This window comes from Hippocampus zosterae, chromosome 1 (genome assembly GCF_025434085.1).
Source record: "Hippocampus zosterae strain Florida chromosome 1, ASM2543408v3, whole genome shotgun sequence".
In the NCBI taxonomy this organism is placed as follows: domain Eukaryota; kingdom Metazoa; phylum Chordata; class Actinopteri; order Syngnathiformes; family Syngnathidae; genus Hippocampus; species Hippocampus zosterae.
In genome coordinates, this window is record NC_067451.1 from 24617501 (window position 1) to 24636412 (window position 18912).

Sequence of the window (18912 nt, forward strand, 5' to 3'; positions counted from 1 at the left end):
CTGTTGAGTTAATCACAGTGGACCAAACAGAGAGAAACAAGGCTGTTTTGTGTTTTATTGAGACAAATGTACCCTGCCTGTGCCAGCAATTAATGGCCTCTTGTCCAAACTGAGGAAAATGCGACCATTTGGACTCGTTTGTTTGTTCAAATGAGATAAACCTACAAAGTATTAAGCCATCTTGAAATAACAATGTGCATTTAATCCGAACTCTGTAATTTACTAGTTGGAATCAAGGTCTTCAGCCATCAAAATAATTAAGCAAAGGAAATGGAGGCTATCCTTCAGCGACAATACAAGACACTTGAAAGGATGAGTATGTGGGAAAATGCCAATTGTGGTCACGTTTGTGGGAAACGGATGTTAAACAATGAGCTGGACAGAAAGTGGCCATTCCTCTTAAAAAGAAGCTGGCACGGTGTGGTGATGGATACCAACATGTCCAAAAGAGTTTGCCGTCACAGACAAAATGACACAGGAGGCCTTATTTTCTATAATATCACTACAATTAAACAACATACTTTTTTTTCTGAAACCTTGACCACATTGCTGGTCTTTGTAAGCGTGTGCCAATACCAACTGACTTTCAACAAGAGTCATCTACGAACAATTTGGAGTCTTCAATGAGGCAAACATGCATGCGTTGGGAGTCGAGGAGATATCAAAATGTATTGCTGTGTTTAATGAATTTATGACAGCGGACTGTAACCAAACAGGAGAGAAGCTAGGTTTGCCTTACCTAACAAGGTAACACGTCTGTTGCGGCCTTGAGATTGAGACCTTAAGCAAAGTGTGTCAATTAAAACAAGATGAATACATTTTAAGTGACTATTTGTGTGGCCTTCACAGACAGGAAGATTCGCTTAAGTTTACCAGACATGTTTCCAGACAATGTGCTTAGGACCGCGCCGCGCACCGAGTCGATCAGTAGCATTGCTAAGCAACAGCATGTCCTATATTGTACTACGACTGGTGTCTCGGCATTGACCAATAGTCAGATGACGCAAAACGCCCTTCCCTTGTGACTAGCGTGGTCTCGATCACTTTTCTGCCCAAGATATCTCACGAGAAACAAGTGCAGGTTCAAAAAGGTGTTATGTCCATGTGGTTACCCCTGGGGAAAAAAATGCTATCTCCTGCCACAGGATCTCACACACATTGAGTGAAAGCGGTGCAACATTATTATTATTATTTCTTTAACTCGTTTAATGCCAAGGACGTTTACCCACGTTTACCTAATAATCTAGGCCTACAATCCCAGGTACAATTTCAAGTATTTTTAAACATTTTTCACATGGTAAAGAAGAATCTGAAAAAGTCTGACACTGAAAAAGTTAATGATGAATGATAATGAAAAGCCCAATTTTGCGTTCATTGATTTTCTATTTATAAACACGGTTTTACAACCCCCAAAAAAGTGCTTGCATTCAATGATCAATAGCTGAGTGGAAAAGCAAAAGAAAAGAAAGTATTCACGCTCACACGCTCAAGACCACGAACGCAGTAGGACATCTCAAACGAACATCCATAGACATCATTCATTGAGCCAAAGAGCAATGACGAGTATGTTCACACATTGTAGGGGGTAGGCAGAAACATTTCATAAAGTGTTTGCCAGATCAATAAGTCCCGGCACAGATGTTTTATTAAAGCTTGAATGACTGATGAAAACAAAAGAAATCTGCTCTAGCGAGTGTGAATATTATTTATTCTCAGTGTTTTGTTCCTGATGTTTAAATCTTATATACCTGCTGACAGGGAAATTATTCAAAGCAGCTCCAATTTCTTGAGTGGTAAAAGAGTTACCCAAAAATAATACGGGTGTGTTCTTCATTTTGATTGTTATTGTTTTCTGCATTGTACTTATTTTCAAGGCAGTTTAAACACACACCCAAAAAGGGTAGGAACCACTGCTTAAGTGCTTGATTATGATGAAAGAAATGGGAAGCTAGGTGTATATTTCACACCAATTGAATGCGTACTGCCAGCGAATGATTCTGCCGAAATAGATGGAACACTATGCACGTTTGAATTTGTTACAACAGAGCTTTGAGAGGCAAGCGAGGAGGCAGGAGTGCACGCCATACATTTGTGTAAAAGGCAAAGGCTTTTCTGCTGCATCACACGTCACCTCGCCGTCGCAAACCACCCCCACACCCCCAACCCGTCCGTCCCAGCAAATGTTTTTAGTCTGCTGTTGTGTTCCACTGTAGAGAGTGCCGAGCCTGGATTGCATGCCCTACGCTCTTTGTTCCTACAGGAGCCGAGCTCCTGCACTTGTTTCCTGCATGCCCACAGTTTCCCCGCTGCCTCGTTTTTGAGTCCCACCTTAGCAAGGACCTTTGCCGCCAGACTATGATATTGGCGGCAGCACGCATTTGAGTCTTTAATGAAGTTCAACATGCATCGTCTTGGAATGTACGAGAACGTTGGACTACCACGACCAGAAAAAAAAAAAAAAAAAAAAAAAACTCGTGCAAGTATGAGAAGAACATGTAAACATCACACCAGTAGGCCGGAGCCAAGATTCAAGTCAGAGCTCTCAGCTGTGAGGAACACATGCTAACAATATGCCACCATGTACCATACACTGTGAAAAAACAGCAACAGAATTTAAGTAGCAGAATTTACAGAACCTTTGTGTTGTTCCCCCCTCACAACTTAAGGATACAAGGAAAAACAGCTGTTTTGGAGTCAACACTGTGTTTGCTATATTGTGCTAACATTGTTGCCATGAATGTCAATAAATCATACTTTTGAGTTCCAACTTTCATGATTGTTTTACCTGCAAATAAAAAGCAAGTGGGTTTTTTTGTGTTTGTTTGTTTGTTTGTTTTCGAGTGGCGTTATAACCTGCAACCATTGTCACTTCATGTTTCAATTTCAATGGCAGCCTGTTATGGCACCCAAATAGTCAGGTCTGAATTAATAGTGCACTCGCTGCCAAGTCATGCAATCTATCACTGCCTTCACTTTCAAGATGTAGAGAGTAAACTACACAACCTTATTAACACCGAATGCTTGATCACACTGGTTTGTAACAATCAAAAATGAAAGGATTTATCATAGCCACCCGTAATAGATGTAATAGGGTAATTGTCACAATGTGGGCTGTAAACTAAAGAGACATAAACCTGCCAGTTCCCAAGCACAACAATGAATGAACTACATGAGGCTGTCTGCGAGCACAGCTGTTTAGTGTCTAGAGAATTTACAGCTACGTTGGAGCGGATTAATGATGTTTGCAAGAAGAAGGGGAAGAATACAAACAGTCTGGTGTTGGCACTGTGTGGGTGGGGCTTCATGATAAGAAGAAATACCCAATCACAGCAAGGAAAGGAGAGGCAGCAAAGACCTTGGTCACCTCTGACGAAAAAATATGCGACAGCGGCTTAAGTTGAGCTTGTTTACACGAGCACAATTCATTACGAGCCTCCCACAAGTCCGGCAAACCAAAGTGAGTATTTCAAGCAGGTGAGAAGGCATCTGACAAGGGCAGTCTCGTCCCCTCCATGAATTATGCATCATCAAAGGTGAAGGGAGGAAAGGATGAGATGTGCCTCGCAACATCAATGAGCCCCCATAATGAAGGCTTAAAGTCTGATGGGATGTATTTATGGCTACAACCTAACCGGCATCCCCAAAAGCTCGTATGTAATCAATACTCATTATTGTCAAAGACGCATAATGAATACACGAGGCATAATGTGTGTGTGTGTGTGTGTGGGGGGGGGGGGGGTCATCTTCAATCTGTCATAACGTTGTATCCCTTATACAACAGCCATGTCCATCAGCCGTTGATTTGAGGCAACGGAAGAAACATCTTTTTTCCAAATTGAAGTGCAAAAGTTCCAGCTGAATGGATTGCCTGTCAAATGCAGCGGACCACGGCAACACGCGTTCAATCCTGGAGTGAATCTGATTTGATCCCGAGAGCGTGATTGATAAAGCCAAGCCAAGTCAAATGAAGAAAAATGTTAAGAAGGAAAGCAATGTGGGCAAGGAAGAAAAGAAGCATAAAAAAGAGAGAGAAAGCAAAAGAAACAAACTCTTTCAATAAGACACAGCCAGGTGGTTTCAACGGACCATTTCATGTGTTGCACAAAGGTTGAATAGATGAGAGCAAATAAAAGATGAGGAGCTCTGATAATGTACCGTGGGTCGCCGGTCACAATTTTTCGATCTCGGAGCATTTGATGGTGTCAAAGGTGACATTCTGTGATCTTTAAAAAAGGAAGACATTCGCCTATTTGCATTAACTCGAAAGGTTAGCAGAGATCCAGCTCACCTGGGACCCAAAAGAAGTTACGATCGCAAATGGATTTACAGTCAGGAATATTGCTTAATCAGTGATAATATAACTATTTCATACATTTGTATATACACACACACATATATTTCACAAGAAATCTATTGTTTCAATATGGATTTAAATGTATCTATGAGACTTTGAATGACAGCTACTGGGAAACAATAGTGAAGAGAAACAAAATGTATGCAATATTTTCAAAAAACGGGGGGGACTACCCAGCCCCTCTGAGCGCGGGGGGGTCGTGAATTTCCCCAAAACGGCCGGTGTATTTCCAAGGCGGTTCTGGCCGTCTCTCTTTTATGTTCACTTTATGTGTAGAATACTTCTGTGAAAGTGTTTTTTTTTTTTTTTTTTTTGTAAGTGTTCTATAAATAAAGCTGAGTCGAGAGAGAGTCAAAACAAAAAGGCATTTCTTTGTCTATGTTTCAGACAACAAAACACACCACCAAAAAAACCCCACAAAAAACGGTATGCAAGATGATTTGACTTACAATGTCCAAACAGCAAACAGCATATATATAATTGTGTAATTGTGTAATTGTGAGCTCAGATCGGCTTCATCTCCCTGAACAGGCTAGGATATAGAGAAAACGGATGGATGGACATTTGATGATAAGTAATTGCAACATTAGCTAATTAATATTAATGCAAATCACAAATGACATCCCTCCCCAATTGATTTTGGCATTTCTGAAAGGGAAGAAAATGATCTATTTTGATATTTTAGCTGATCTGACAATCGGATCAGTTCAACTTCTTGAAAGTGAGGGGGGGGGGCATTCGAGACTTCTACTCACAATAAAGATGAGAAAAATTCAGGAATGCCGTTGTGTTTATTTCATTCCTTTGTATTGTAACCCTTAGAAATGTGGCTTTAACAGATTCTTTTATGCGGCATTTACGGAGGCCAGCTCTGCAGGGAATGCATTTCCACCTTTTTGCCTCAGCCTTTGTGATACACAGAGACACACACCGATTGGGCATGAAGAGCTACCTCTAAGATCACACACGTTTTTTTCCCTTTTTTTAATATGAATTGTTTATCCTAATGTAAAATAGGACCCAACAGTGAAGTCTGCTTTTACACTGTTGAATCAGCCGAGAGACAGCTGAGGTTACAATCAGAGCCTCGTATGCCACGCATTGTGACACATTTTCAGCATTTTCCACACAAAGCCACCCTGGCTGGCTCCATCGCCTCTTGAGTGGGCTCCCTTATCAAACATTAAACAGCATTTTTCATTCATGCCATAATCATGTTCTGTTTTAACAATTCTGGCATGAGAGCTGATGCAGGGAAGTTGCTGCAGGGGTAATTTATAGGGATCCAGCAAAGAGTAACGCACAGGGGAAACGCTAGATCGTAAATTATTACTCTGCCTGCGGGAACTGGGTCTACCGATAGCGCTTTTTTAAGCCTCAAGGGGAGGAAGAGAATTTTAATAAATATTAGACCAGGTCATTTAAAGCAAAACTGAAATGATGATTCCATATTGAGCTGTAGTCTGAAATCGGCAGATATTCCCTCGTCTTTCTTTTTTTTTTTTTTGCTAGTTTGTTTGTTACTTTCTGCAACAAAACATGGTGAAGAATTGAGGCAACGGCCAAGAACCAATTAGGTTGATTCACATCCATCCATCCACCTGATAATGCACCTAACCTTACAAGGATCGCGGGTTGGCTTTCACTTGCTTTTTATTTATGGACCTTTTAATTACTTTTGTGGACCAATTTAGCTAATTTTAAGGATCTTTTCTCCATTCAGCGGGGGATTCACGGTGGATTTAATGCCCGCTCAGCAATACATGGGCTGAACAGAAAGCCACGTATCACTAAGCTGGTGTTCAAATCATTGCTGCCAAAGGAAGGGCACATCTTTATTTTTCGGGGCAATCATTTAACCCTTTATTTGACATACTGTAAGTCAAATTTTCACTTTGCTAACTGTATCACAGGTAGGAAAATGAAAAAAAATGTTTTAAATGATTCTCAAATAGAACACACTAAGAAAAATTTAAATTGAGAAAATATAAAACTTCAATTTATTTTTGAATAAACACAACTCTAAGAACAATGCTAATGGTCATATGAATCACCTGGAAAATCTGGTTTCACTAACATTGGTACTGATTGCCCATCTTAGCAGTATCCAGTGTACCTGAACAGCTGAAATGCATGTCAGAAGTCTAAAACCCAAATGGTCCAACCCTATTATTTTCCCTCATATCACCTTCATTGATCAGACATGTTTTATACTGACAAATATGAAACTGATATGACAATTAGGGAATAGCAGACAGTGACTTAGTTTTCTCCTCCATCTCTTTTGCAAGTTCTTGGCGATCAATTTTCTTCTGTTTTGCTGTGTGCCGCAATGCATTTGACTTGACCAGGAGGCTACAACATGTTTTACCTCTCACGGAGATGCCCTTCTTGCACACTCGGCAGTAGGCCGATGTATAATCTCCAGCAATTCACAAAATCACACAGCAGAGAGCAGCGGACTATCGACTGCTGAGGCGTGCTTCGCTCGAGTGGCTTCGCTACATACTTGTCTGTCACTTGTTGAGATCGATAAATTCGATGAATAGATGTTTCCAGAAAATACGGTAATTGTTTTGCCGAGTCGGCAACCAAACCATCCATTCAGTGCCCCAGGATGGCGTCAATCTATTGTTGTTTCCCCGAATGACCCGAAGTGATCACGTGATTATCGTCGGAACTAATCGGAGACAGCAGAAAAAGCAGAGCGGGTACCAGGTCCTGCATGTTCCGACAAAACTATGAATTGGAAGGGTGGGGGAAATGACATACACAAATGAAATGAACTTTAAAAAAAAAATATTTTTTTGGATTTGGTTAATTTTTATGAATTTTCATGGATATAGAAGATGTCCCTGAAAATTATGGACAATTAAGAAAATAATTTTACACCTTTTTCTTATTGATTTTTATGCCCTTTAAGGACCCGTACAAACCCTGGCCAGCCAATCGCAGGTTTATCAACATGTATCGAGCACAGATGAAAGTAGACTTTCGTGAAAATACAAATGTGAGCATATATACAGTATATATATGATTTTAACTGACTTACCAGGTTTGTGGACCTTTGTAATGTAGTCGGACAAACATCTCCGTTCAAGTCCATTTTCCTCAAACCATGACCACTTGAACGTGTTCCCAACACCCGCATCTATTGCACGTACGTCAGCTTGCCTGTCTACCTTTTTGAACATTGCGCTGGGGCCGTACCTGGCATAAATTAGTTTACACAAAACGTTATTCAAATACTCGACATTCAATGATTAATCTGCCTTTTGTGTGCACACGTGCACCCTTTGTGGCTTCCGTTCTCGCCGAAATTGCGAAGACTGCGAGATATAGCGAGGCCATGAGAATGCGAGGGAAGGGCTGTTACTGTTACTAGTGTTAGTGCCTCAACATGGCTACGCTCGTGAAAGCAAAACAACAAATTCAAACGTGTGTTCGTTCAATGTTGTCAACGAATATCCGGATTAATGTTAGGCAACTTTTCCTAAATTTTTCGGAGGAATTTTGATGAAAATTTGAAAATCCGGAATTCCAGGAAAAGCCAGAGGGCTTTCATCACTAATCTAGTAACCAAACACTCACAAGCATCAGGAAAACATCCAAACTCCACACAAAAAGGCCTGAGTTGAGTTTTGAACCCAAAAACTCCAACCATGAGGTACACACGCTAACCACTAGGCTGCTGTGCTGCCACAAAAATGTTGTCTTTGTTTTATCTGAAATGTCCTAAATTGTAAAGAAAACTAATTGCAAGATCATTACAGGTATGCAGTCGATTGTCAATTTCAGAAAAAAAGGTTTCTGGCAGATAACCTCAAGTGAAATATGGCCGGTGAGCTTGTCCCTGTCACTTTATTAGGCCTTGCTACTCACTTTTCATCTGTATTATGTCAGGAAATCAGCTTGCGGCTCTCAAAGCAAAATGCCTATTTCAGAGATGTATACAAACAAAAAAAAAAAAGATTGATAAGCTTTGGGTGAAAACCCAGAGGCTGTAAGAAAGCTATTGGTGTCCAAACAGACGTTGAGTGTATGGCTAGAGCTGAAGGATTGGGTATAGTTATGTCCGCATAGCCTGACAAAGCTGACATTTGACTGCTCAGCACTTGAACTTCCCTCTCCACCGCTGCTAGATTTAGCGTGGTGGACTACACAAATACACAATATCAAATAGGGGGATCACACATCGCATCACCATGAAAGCAAAGTGCTTCCATATACACAATTCCATACATAAATAAAGCGTATCTGTACAGTTTTTTTACTATCCATCTGTAAGTTAGGAAGCCTTTTTGTCTGCCCACACAGAATGTTGATGGCAAAAATGCTCCTCGAAGATAGAACGAACAAATACAACGCACATTGAGAGAAAACAGATATTAACACCCTGCAGCCGGAGCATTGCAAGCCTTAATTGGCACAATGATGAGAATTAAGGACAAACTGACTGTTGTAATTAATATTTCAGTGGAAAAAACATGGGCGTCATGGGACTCAAGTGGCTAGACAAAGATGCTAAATGAAGTGCACGAGGAGATTAATTAAGAAAGGGGGGCCATGTATGTTGGGGCCGGAGAGAAGCGAAAAGGTGAGACAGTGCCTGCTTTCTTACCTTTGCTCTGTGACGAGAAACAGTGGGAGAGCTGAACAAACAGGTCAGGATTCTCAAACTTCTCCTCTTTCACTTTGATCCAGATGCAATTCTCCGCCATTTCCTGTGGCACTATCTGAAGTAACACAAGGATTCCATTACCAGCCCAATCGGAGAGCACATAAAAATGCCACTCAATGCGTGTGTTCTTGCTATGTGGGCGCGCGCACACACACACACACACACACACACACACACACACACACACACACACACACACACACACACACACGCACACACACACACACACGTGTCATTGTTTTTTACTGGAGTCACTCTGCAGGAACAAACGCCCAGTGGCTATATCTGACTTTTGTGGCTGTGGATTTAACGTATGTGTCATTGCCTATATGCAAAGGATGGAGTTGACGCTGATTGAACAGACGAAATAATAAGCATGTGCAGACGCCCAAATTGCTTGTAAATCATTAGTGTTAACAATGGGCCTTGATTCAGAACGTGGCATCTGTTATTTGTTGATAATATCAAACATACTTTTTTTTTTGTGCTCGGGCCAAAGCCCTCTCTAATGTACAGCAGTATATCGCATTGCTTTGGCACCATCGTGTGGGATCTTGTTGCCAAGTAACTATGTTGAAGAGATGGGAGGGTTTCATTTTCATACCCTGATTACAAGACCCTCGCCCCCATTTTTTTTTTTTTTTTTTAATGGAGCACCTGTAGGCAGATTTTCCATATGTGAGGCTGGGCTTGGTCCCTATCCCTTGCCAACAGTAGGGGAACACTCTAAACCTGAACGTATTCAAATGTTACATATTATGTAGCCTTTAGTTGGCCGAGGCTTCCCCTTACCTACCTTTGATTTCAAGGCTAGCTGCATTACTGCACGATTTTGTCACGTCCCGTGTTTGCCAGCAGGGGGCGGGCTTTCTGCCCGCCGCTTGCACACCTGTCACCCATTTGTGAGTGATTACTCTGCCTTTATTTGGACGCTCTGGCAGTCTACTCACTGCCGGAGTATTCCACGCCGTGCCAATATTCTCTCGCCAAATTCCTATTTGTATTATTCATTGCCTCTTAGCCTTGTGGCTGTTATTGCGCGTCGTTGTTCCTCTTGCAAATGAAATTTATATAATTGTCTAATCAGACCCTCCTTGCTATTTTTTCCACAAGCGTTTTCTGTTGTTCTCTTTATACTATTCCCTGGTCCTTATTTTGACCAACGCTTTTTGTTATTCTCCCTGTCGGGTATTTTTTGGTTCGTATTAAAGACTCCTTTTGTTCCCTGACAAAACCTCTTTCTGTGTCTGCTATTTCGGGGATCCATTTTCAGTTATTTTGATGTGTACGAAGCAATTATTCCATCGCTTCGGGCACAACGTGACAGATTTAATTGTTTCCACTTATGGTGTAATCAAGATTGACGTTGGAGTTATTTAATGTGTTTACTGTATTTGTGTTGATGACTGACCTTTCTGTCGTGGTTTATCTCAATAAGATCAAGATGGGATTTGCAGGGAATTTCCTATGTCTGAGTTGAGGCTCCTTTTTGAATTTGCCAATATTAAAATGTCACATATGTATCCAAATTTTGAAGAGAGCACATTCAGATTTAAAGATATCTGATTCTATTCATCCATTCGCTTTAGTGCTTGGCGTCATTAGGCATTTGGAACTAAACTGTAGCAATTTGAGCAAATTTCAGAAGTGTGTATCAAACCCTTGGATTGATCAGTGCCCAACAAGGAGCCACCCTTTTTCTTTTTTTTTCCTGAATTTTGTCAGTGCAACCAGTGTCATTAATCCAGCCTTAAGTATCGTATGGGGTAAACAGAAATGGTCAGGGAAGAAAAAAAATAATTGTAAAGTTCGTCCGTAATCAAAACAAAATGGTAAAAATAAAATGGTTACCACAAGCAAGATGTAGATGGCTCAATCACTCATTTCACCTTATCGAAGTAGCCAAAGTGCATTTTTGGTACTGTAATTTGGAGTAAAACAAGAACATGTTTCATTGAACTTTTTCCATTTTGTGGAAGAAATCACACAAAGTGAATGCGAAATCTTCTGCATCGCCAAGGAATTTAAGTAAATCTCATTTCTATTAAAGCACCCCGAAAAATTGCCTCAATAAGAATAGAAAAATAATTGTCACAATTCTGGATAAGAAGTCCATATTTCTTGTTTCTTGAAAGAAATGTCATCTGTGCTGTATACAGCACATTTGACAATAAAGTTGTATCCAATCCAATCCAATTTCTCAGCTCATTAAACTCATAGCATTATTTGCCTCGATAGAACTTTTCATTTTTGGAAATGTCCTCTTGTTTCAAGGTATTTTATCTTGTTGATGTTTACATTTTTGCAGCGTACGTGCCACTGATGTTTGCCCATTGGGTGCATATCACTGAAACTATTCTTGAAAATGTGGTGTTACAATATTGATGGAAATTGAAACTCGGGAGGAAAAACAACAATAAAAAAGCCTAAAGGGTAGTAACTTCACAACTGAAAATCTCTAACAGATATATGGTAGAGTTTCAAACAAACAGTGTAAAAAAAAAAAAAAAAGAATTGTGCAATGGCATTCAACACTTTTTTTTTCTCACTCCAATTACTTGTGACTGGTAAGGTGGTGCCACCACATCAGGACAAACTGGAAGGTGTATCCAAATTATGTGGAGACAAATGTGTACGATTAAATCTATTTCTGATGTCAGCAGCTTTGTCACTTTAACTATTGTCACTACTCACGGGCCCTACTACACTTTATTATATTTGGAGCTATGATTTAGTAATTGCCTCAAACTTATTTTGGAAAGTTGTTTGATTCATGCTCTGGCAGGACAAACTGTGGATGGAACTGCGATGAAAAATAACTAGAACTTTATCCAACTAATTCACATTTGCCGCCGGCACCCGTGCACTTCAAATCTATGAAGGCAGGAGACTGTTTTGCATGTCAAAACAATAGATTGTTTGTTCTCCGGTGCTTATGAATTTCATTTGCATCACCAAACCACTCTTCCTGCAAAGCAAAGGTATGTTTCAATGCGCACCACAAATCCTGAACATGGACTAATCACAGTGACACGATCATAAATGTATGTAATTTTATACATCAAATTTAGCTGAGAAGGCAGAATGGCAAATGTTCTATCGCTGACACCATAAAACATCCACTTGTTAGCGCATGTAGAGGAATCCACAATACATTTGCATGTATGGCTTTTTAAAAAGGTCAATTTCAGTGTGTCAGAATGCCACACTGGCCTAAAGTTAAAAATGGTTATTCGGATGAGGTGGCATGGAAGTACAACTGTTTTGATTATCACAATTTTTCCATTCTGAGGGCATTTGAGGGGAAAGGATTGTTTACTTTGGGATCCTTGCGACCGCTTCTTTCTTTCTAAAGCCTTCATGTAAGGCTTTAGAAATTTTACGTTTGATGTACACTCCTCTGGTGGCATCGCAAATAAGATATATGATATTACATTGTCACTTGAGCCATTTTGTTCTGAGTAGCCATGATCGAGACGTTTGTACCGCATCATGCTGCTCGTCGCATTGCTGTATTTCCTGTTAAATGCTCATCATCATACTGACCCTTCCCCTTTGTCATCGCTTGTACCCTTCTGTGGCGTGCTGGTGGCAGCCCCCCGCCCCCCCAAAAAGATAAAATAAAAAAGCCAAAGACATAGTAAAGCAAAGGTGTGGAGCGTTAATGCATTAGATGCTCAATGAGTTGGATATTTTCAACATACTCTACAAGCTTTCAGGTGATTGAATTGAGGTGATACAACTCCAGCTTCCATTTTTCATGATTTAAGGTGCAGTGAGTTTAGTCTCAACGTACCTTGTTCCAGTTGACTCTCTTCATCACCGTATCAGGCTTGTAAACCTTCTTGGGCTGAAGTCCATACGGCAGTTTGAGGACAGGAATCGAAGGAGGTGGAGGAGGCCCACCCCGGCCCCCAAAGAAAGGCGGAGGGGGTGGGGGCCCGCACCCGGGCAGCGGCGGTGGAGGTGGTGGCCCCCCACCCGGAGGAGGAGGCGGCGGCGGAGGAGGTGGTGGAGCATTGGCATGGCCGGGCAAAGGAGGCGGTGGCGGTGGAGGACAGCCACCCGGGGGAGGAGGCGGTGGTGCCGCGGCACCTCCCGGTTGCGGTGGCGGAGGTGGTGCCCCAGGCACAGCTGGAACAGCTGCAATCTGTGAGAAGACATGGATGCCGTTTTTTGTTTGTTTGTTTTTTAATCAAGGTGCTAAAGAACTTTCTTTTAGCTGCTACGAGGCTTTATTATGTTGCCAAGAAGATTTTAAAGACTTACATCTTTGTTTGCTTTGGGAAAGCGGAGGGGGTTTCAGATCTGCCTGTGCAGCCTTAAAATATGTAATTACTGGACCTCACCACTGCAGCTGAGACTGAGGAGGGGTAACGCAGTCCCTCAGCATGACTCCACTGACACTTTCACCACATAAACACAGCAAGTCTTGGTCAAAATGCCAATCGGAAAAAAATCAAATAAAAAATGCAAATTTGGCAATTATGGGTATCCAAACATGGGCATGGTGTCAGCTTATTAGATGTGTGCTGTGCCCAAAACCAATACACCTTTATGAGCATCCTCCAAAGCCACTTTGCTTGGAATGTGATTGGCATCTTGTTTTTTTCACATGTTGTGATTCATTACATCATGACTGATTGTTTATTAGGGCTAGAATTAGAGCTCCTCTCGATGACAATACAGATTTGACGATGATATGTCTGTCAATCTCAACCCCTCTGTGGCCCATTTCCTCTTTCAATGCTGATATAAGCAAATTGAAGGAAATTAACTGCTAAATTAAGAGTGTGGTTATGTTCCATATTGATGGCGAGTTTATATATAAGGGGTCTGGATTCATTCTGTCGATTCAATGAGGAGGTCAGTGTGGCAGCTAATTAACTTTGAATGCTGTGTGATTCAATACTATGTCCCAATCTCATATCAGAGTGTCAAATCAACAGCGAGGTAATTACGAATGAAAATTGCACTCCACAAGCAGGAAATGTAAGTGGGTAAAAACAGTAGAGCCTGTAAGCAATTCCATTTGATTATTATTATTAGACAGTATTATTGATATCTGCAAAAACTGAGGGTTCGACAGTCCTGTCAGATGAAGTTAAAACGGTGTACCGTGTAAGATTCTGTTCATGCAGTACAAGCAAGTGATCTCAGTTTTCGCTGCTGGACTGGCTGTTCTTTCATTTGATTGTCTCATGTTCATAACTTAAAAGTGTTTTTACTTACACATACTTACTATAATTATGAGTTGACTACTCGGTTAACATATTTAGTGTTTGGCTTCCATACAAACTTTGGTTATGTGGTCGGTTTAGGAATGAAACTCCACCATAAACCGGAGACCCCTTAATGCGAATACAGTAGATAGTATTTCCATCCGCGTTCCTGCCAAAATATCGATACTGGCTCTTTCTATGGGTATGTTAATGTGACAACCTTTTCACATGCATGTCAATTTCTGAATCATCTTTACAGTACCGTATTTTCCGCACTATAGGGCGCACCAAAAAGTCTTCCATTTTCTTAAACGCTCTCCGAGCGCCTTAAAATCCGGTGTGTCTTGTGTATGGTCATTACGTGTCAGGTAATACGTCGACTCCAAGATGGCTCCTTCCTGGAGACATGCTTCCATTGTCGCTGCTTTATGAACTCATTCAGTACCAGCCAATTCTCGACCAAGTCTAAAAAGACGTTTAAAAACGTCTTTGGGAGTGAATGAGTTAAATAAGTTTTTGTTGCAGCTCCGAAAAAAGGAGAGCTGTGGTGTTCATTTTTTAAAACAGTCTCAACAAATACAGGTACGTCTTTGTCTATCTTCGTGCTTTCTTCTGTTCGACTCGAGAGGCGTTCAAGACCGCCTCCGAAAAACGTTAACTAATGATAATGAAACTACGAAAATTGAAAATGATACATTATAACTGAAAAGTAAGCGAGGATATCACAAAATACATTTTATAGCCACCCCTACAGAATTTATATTGTGATTTCATCTTTTGTGAATACACAACAAAGGAATAAATATCTACTACTGACATCTGATCGAAGTAGTCATGGCGCTTTGATCAAGGAAATGCCAATGCGTTTTTCGGCGGCGGTCATAAGATAATATAAGATATCCTTTATCTGTCCGACACTGGGGAAATTTACAGCCTCCAGCAGCAAGAATGTGGCTAGAAAGAAGAAAGAAGAAAAAACAAACAAACACTGTTCAATTAAGTGCAATATTAATGCAAAATGGATAAATCGCAGTGCTACTTACAATTGTTTTTCACATCACACACATCACATCATTTAATTATTATTATTATGAACGCCTCTCGAGTTGACTGGAAGAAAAGAAGGCACGGAAATGGACAAAGACTCATCTGTATTTGTTGAAAAAAGGAGAGCTATGTTTTTGTTTTTAACTTAGACTTTATTAACGGTTTTCACAGTCTCAACAAATACAGGTAGTGTACGTCTTTGTTCGTCTCTATGCCTTATCTTCCGTTCTACTCAAGAGGCGTTCATGGCTGCCTCCGAAATATGTAAATTAATTATTACTTCAATGAAACCACCAAGAAAATCAAGCGAGGAAATCACAAAATAAATTCTGTAGGGGGGGATATAGAATTTATTTAGTGTTGCCTCATGTGATTTTCTGTTATAATGCATTATTTTCAATTTTCATAGTTTCATTTAAGTACAGTAATAGTTAATGTACGTTTTTCAGTCAAGAACCCCTCTCAAGTTGAACGGGCGCCTCTCTAGTTGAATGGAAGGAGCGTAGCACCATCTAGTGGAGGCATTGTGGATTGCGCGTAATAATGCGAAGCGTCCAATGTGTGAAAAAAAATTACAAAATAGCCATTCATTGAAGGTGCGCCTCATAATCCAGTGTGTCTTTTAGTGTGGAAAATACGGTATGTTTAAACACACACACACACACACACACACACACATACACACACACACACACGCGCGCACACACACAAACAAACAATATCACAGAGTAGAGCATGTTGAGAAAAAAAAGTTGGATTGATTGATTTACTGTCCAATTTTAAATGTCAGTTTAACATGGCACGAAAATCCTTTCCACTTTGTGAGTAGTGCTGCCATTGTGTAACTGTACTGATGCTAGGTTTTGAGAGTTTTGTAATATGGACACGATTAATGACAACAACTTTCGACGGTGGTTGTCGATACCGAATGTGTCTCCTCAAACATCTGCACCGGCAGAAATGCATCTTCAATCCCTATTCCGTCACAGGCAACGCAGCAGTCGAGCCCTTTAAGTTTTGTGTGTTGGACAGTTGGCGTTGGTGCGGATGGATGGCTGCTGAAGTTGAGGATGAGGAGAGAAGAGCGCTGGCGCAGAGCGCCGATGCTATTTGGAACCGAGAGTCGCCGCTTGGAATTGAAATGGATTTCCATGGGACAGGAGAAGTGAAACAATCTCTTTTTTCGTCAATGAATGCTACAGCTTCTTGTTGACTTTGAAACTTCGCTTATAGCCGACGTGTGCACATTTTAAGCATGACGTCTCTGATCCACTGGTTAAAGGACACTTTGATTCTCTCCTCTTTCATCTCAAACTGCTTCAAACAACAAAGCATGTGACAGAAAATTGGTTAGGACTGCACTACTGTCTGTGTTTTATGGTATATATTGTGTTTATTATTTTACTTTATGTCAACTGTTTTGTTAAGCGTTTTGTTACAGCTGCCGCTGTTGTGAAGGCGCTATATAAATCAGCATGTGTTGTATTGTATTGTATTGTATTGTATTGTATTGTATTGTATTGTATTGTGTGCAACGAAAGCCACCCAATGCTATGGCGTCTACATCCCGGAATTAAATAAGTGATGAAGAATTCATTGGAGCAGAACACAGTTAGCTCCCTAAAAGTGAATGTACGAAATGATGGTGGGATGGCCCAATTAAAGATGGCGTCTCGGTCTGCATCAACTGAGCCAACTGTGGCTCCTTCTAGTTTTTATCTCTGTTATTATCAAACATGTGTACATATTAATCCCATTTTAGATGCCTTTGAGATTCAGTATTCAAATATTGGTATTTTTAGGCTCCAAAAAACACAATTGACCAGCCAAAATGACAAACGTGTCAAAGACACATCAACCCAGTCTGTCTCACGTTTCTTCATCACAGTCTGCAATATTTTCATCCCTCCCGCCCCCTCCTCTGGACTGCATATTGTTAAAAGCTTTAATCTGATATATGATTATGACAATAGTGAACAAACGAAGGGGTGGATGCATTTTTAGAGCCACATGTGCAGCGAAGACACCCACCTTGGCTTCAGATTCCCCGATGAGTCTCTGAGCCTCTTTGAGCTTGTCACTTTCAATAGTTAACTGTAGATGCCAAACAAACATACACATACACTCAGGAATACACACACACAGACGTCACAGCACAAATATGAGGTAGCAAACAGAGGCACACACAGGGTTAGCGAGATAGAGAAGACTCATATGCGACACACTGTATGACACAAACAACACACTGAGCCGACAAGCATTAAAGTTGTGAGCGTGGTCAAAGAGGCCACAGCTTAAACAGTACCAGTGCATTACGCATCCCTTGTTTCCCCTCAACGAACTTGTTTGATGTGCAAGAGACACACTTTATGGCTCCCCAAAAAAATAATAATAAAAATAAAAATACTGACGTAATACATCCTGTCATCTACAGAATCTTCAAAGGAAAATCACCATGAAAAAAAGCAGATAATCCACGGGTGCTCCTTCAACACACTTTTTCGATTTGCTTTTTTGTTCTCTTGGTGCCTTTGTGAAATACACTTCAATGTTCTTAGATGTGTGAAAGTCATTTTTGTATGTGAATTATTTTGTTTGAAGATGTACCTCTGGGACCATGTGTTACGAACATCGGTGCCATGGTCCATGGATGTGTCGATCATCTTTACTGATCGTGTTACAAATAAACACCAGCAAACTGTTGACATTAAACTTCCACTTTGATGCATGACTTCAGCACTTTTTCGACTGGTCTCCTGTTTTCAAGTCTACCTGCCCCTAAATCTGCTCCCTCGTTCTTTTACTTGTAATCACTTCAGCCTTCTGTCCCTGACTGAGACTGCCATCCACCTAACTGACACTTAATGTTTGCCTGTCCCCTTGGCTGTTTGGTGTTGTGTTGCAACATTGCAGTGTTGCTCTGCCAGTGGAGTATGGAACAGTACATGTCCAGGCCCTGCTCCCTGAGTCAACGGAGACTCTTGGTCTATATTTGTATTTGAACCATATTACTATTTGCCTCCTCTGTATAAACCAGTAGTCTGAAAACAACTCCTATTAAAAAAACAGGATGTGAGAAGCAGACAATGAAACACCACTCCCCGTCCTATCAAAATGACTAGTGACATACGACTTCAAATGTTTCATGGATTTATTTATTTATGTATTTTTATCCTCTCCCCACAGGTGCCATGCTACCTCTGTTACGGCTCTCACGCTCTCACACTATGCTCTTCACACTCCCAGTCAGTGTTGTTTATAAAATGCATCCTGGCTTTTAAAAGGCAGTGTGTGGGGAGGAGGGGTGGGGGGGGGCATTAAGAATTCTTTCTACAGTAACAGACACAGGATGATTCTACAAAAGACTGTTTGGATCTAAATATTTTATGAGCTTTAAATTCTAGTTGGGCAACCAAAAACTAATAAGCAATTTTAACTAAGCACGGTTACACCATGCTTGGTAAAGGCTAATACTTGAATGCATGGAGATGCATGTTTTAGGGATGACACCATAAATATTTTATTCTCGTGATGTTTTGCCTGATCATTCTGCATATTTGGACAGCATCATGAAAATGTTAAATTAAAACAAACAAACAAAAAAAAGT

General features: G+C 40.7%; 1 protein-coding gene across 7 annotated transcripts in view; it reads right to left on the minus strand.

The window, feature by feature from the left end:
- The window catches only part of diaph2 (diaphanous-related formin 2), a 471059-nt gene that overhangs the window by 271709 nt on the left and 180438 nt on the right, over positions 1-18912 (minus strand). For 5 of the 7 annotated variants that reach the window (XM_052073363.1, XM_052073354.1, XM_052073383.1 and 2 more), the window contains 3 exons: positions 17336-17398; positions 12832-13185; positions 8976-9090 (listed from right to left, as the gene is read on the minus strand). In XM_052073363.1, the coding sequence (XP_051929323.1) occupies positions 8976-9090; positions 12832-13185; positions 17336-17398 (532 nt within the window). The remainder of the gene's footprint in view (positions 1-8975; positions 9091-12831; positions 13186-17335; positions 17399-18912) is intronic. The other 2 variants (XM_052073392.1, XM_052073373.1) reach the window with 1 other exon arrangement.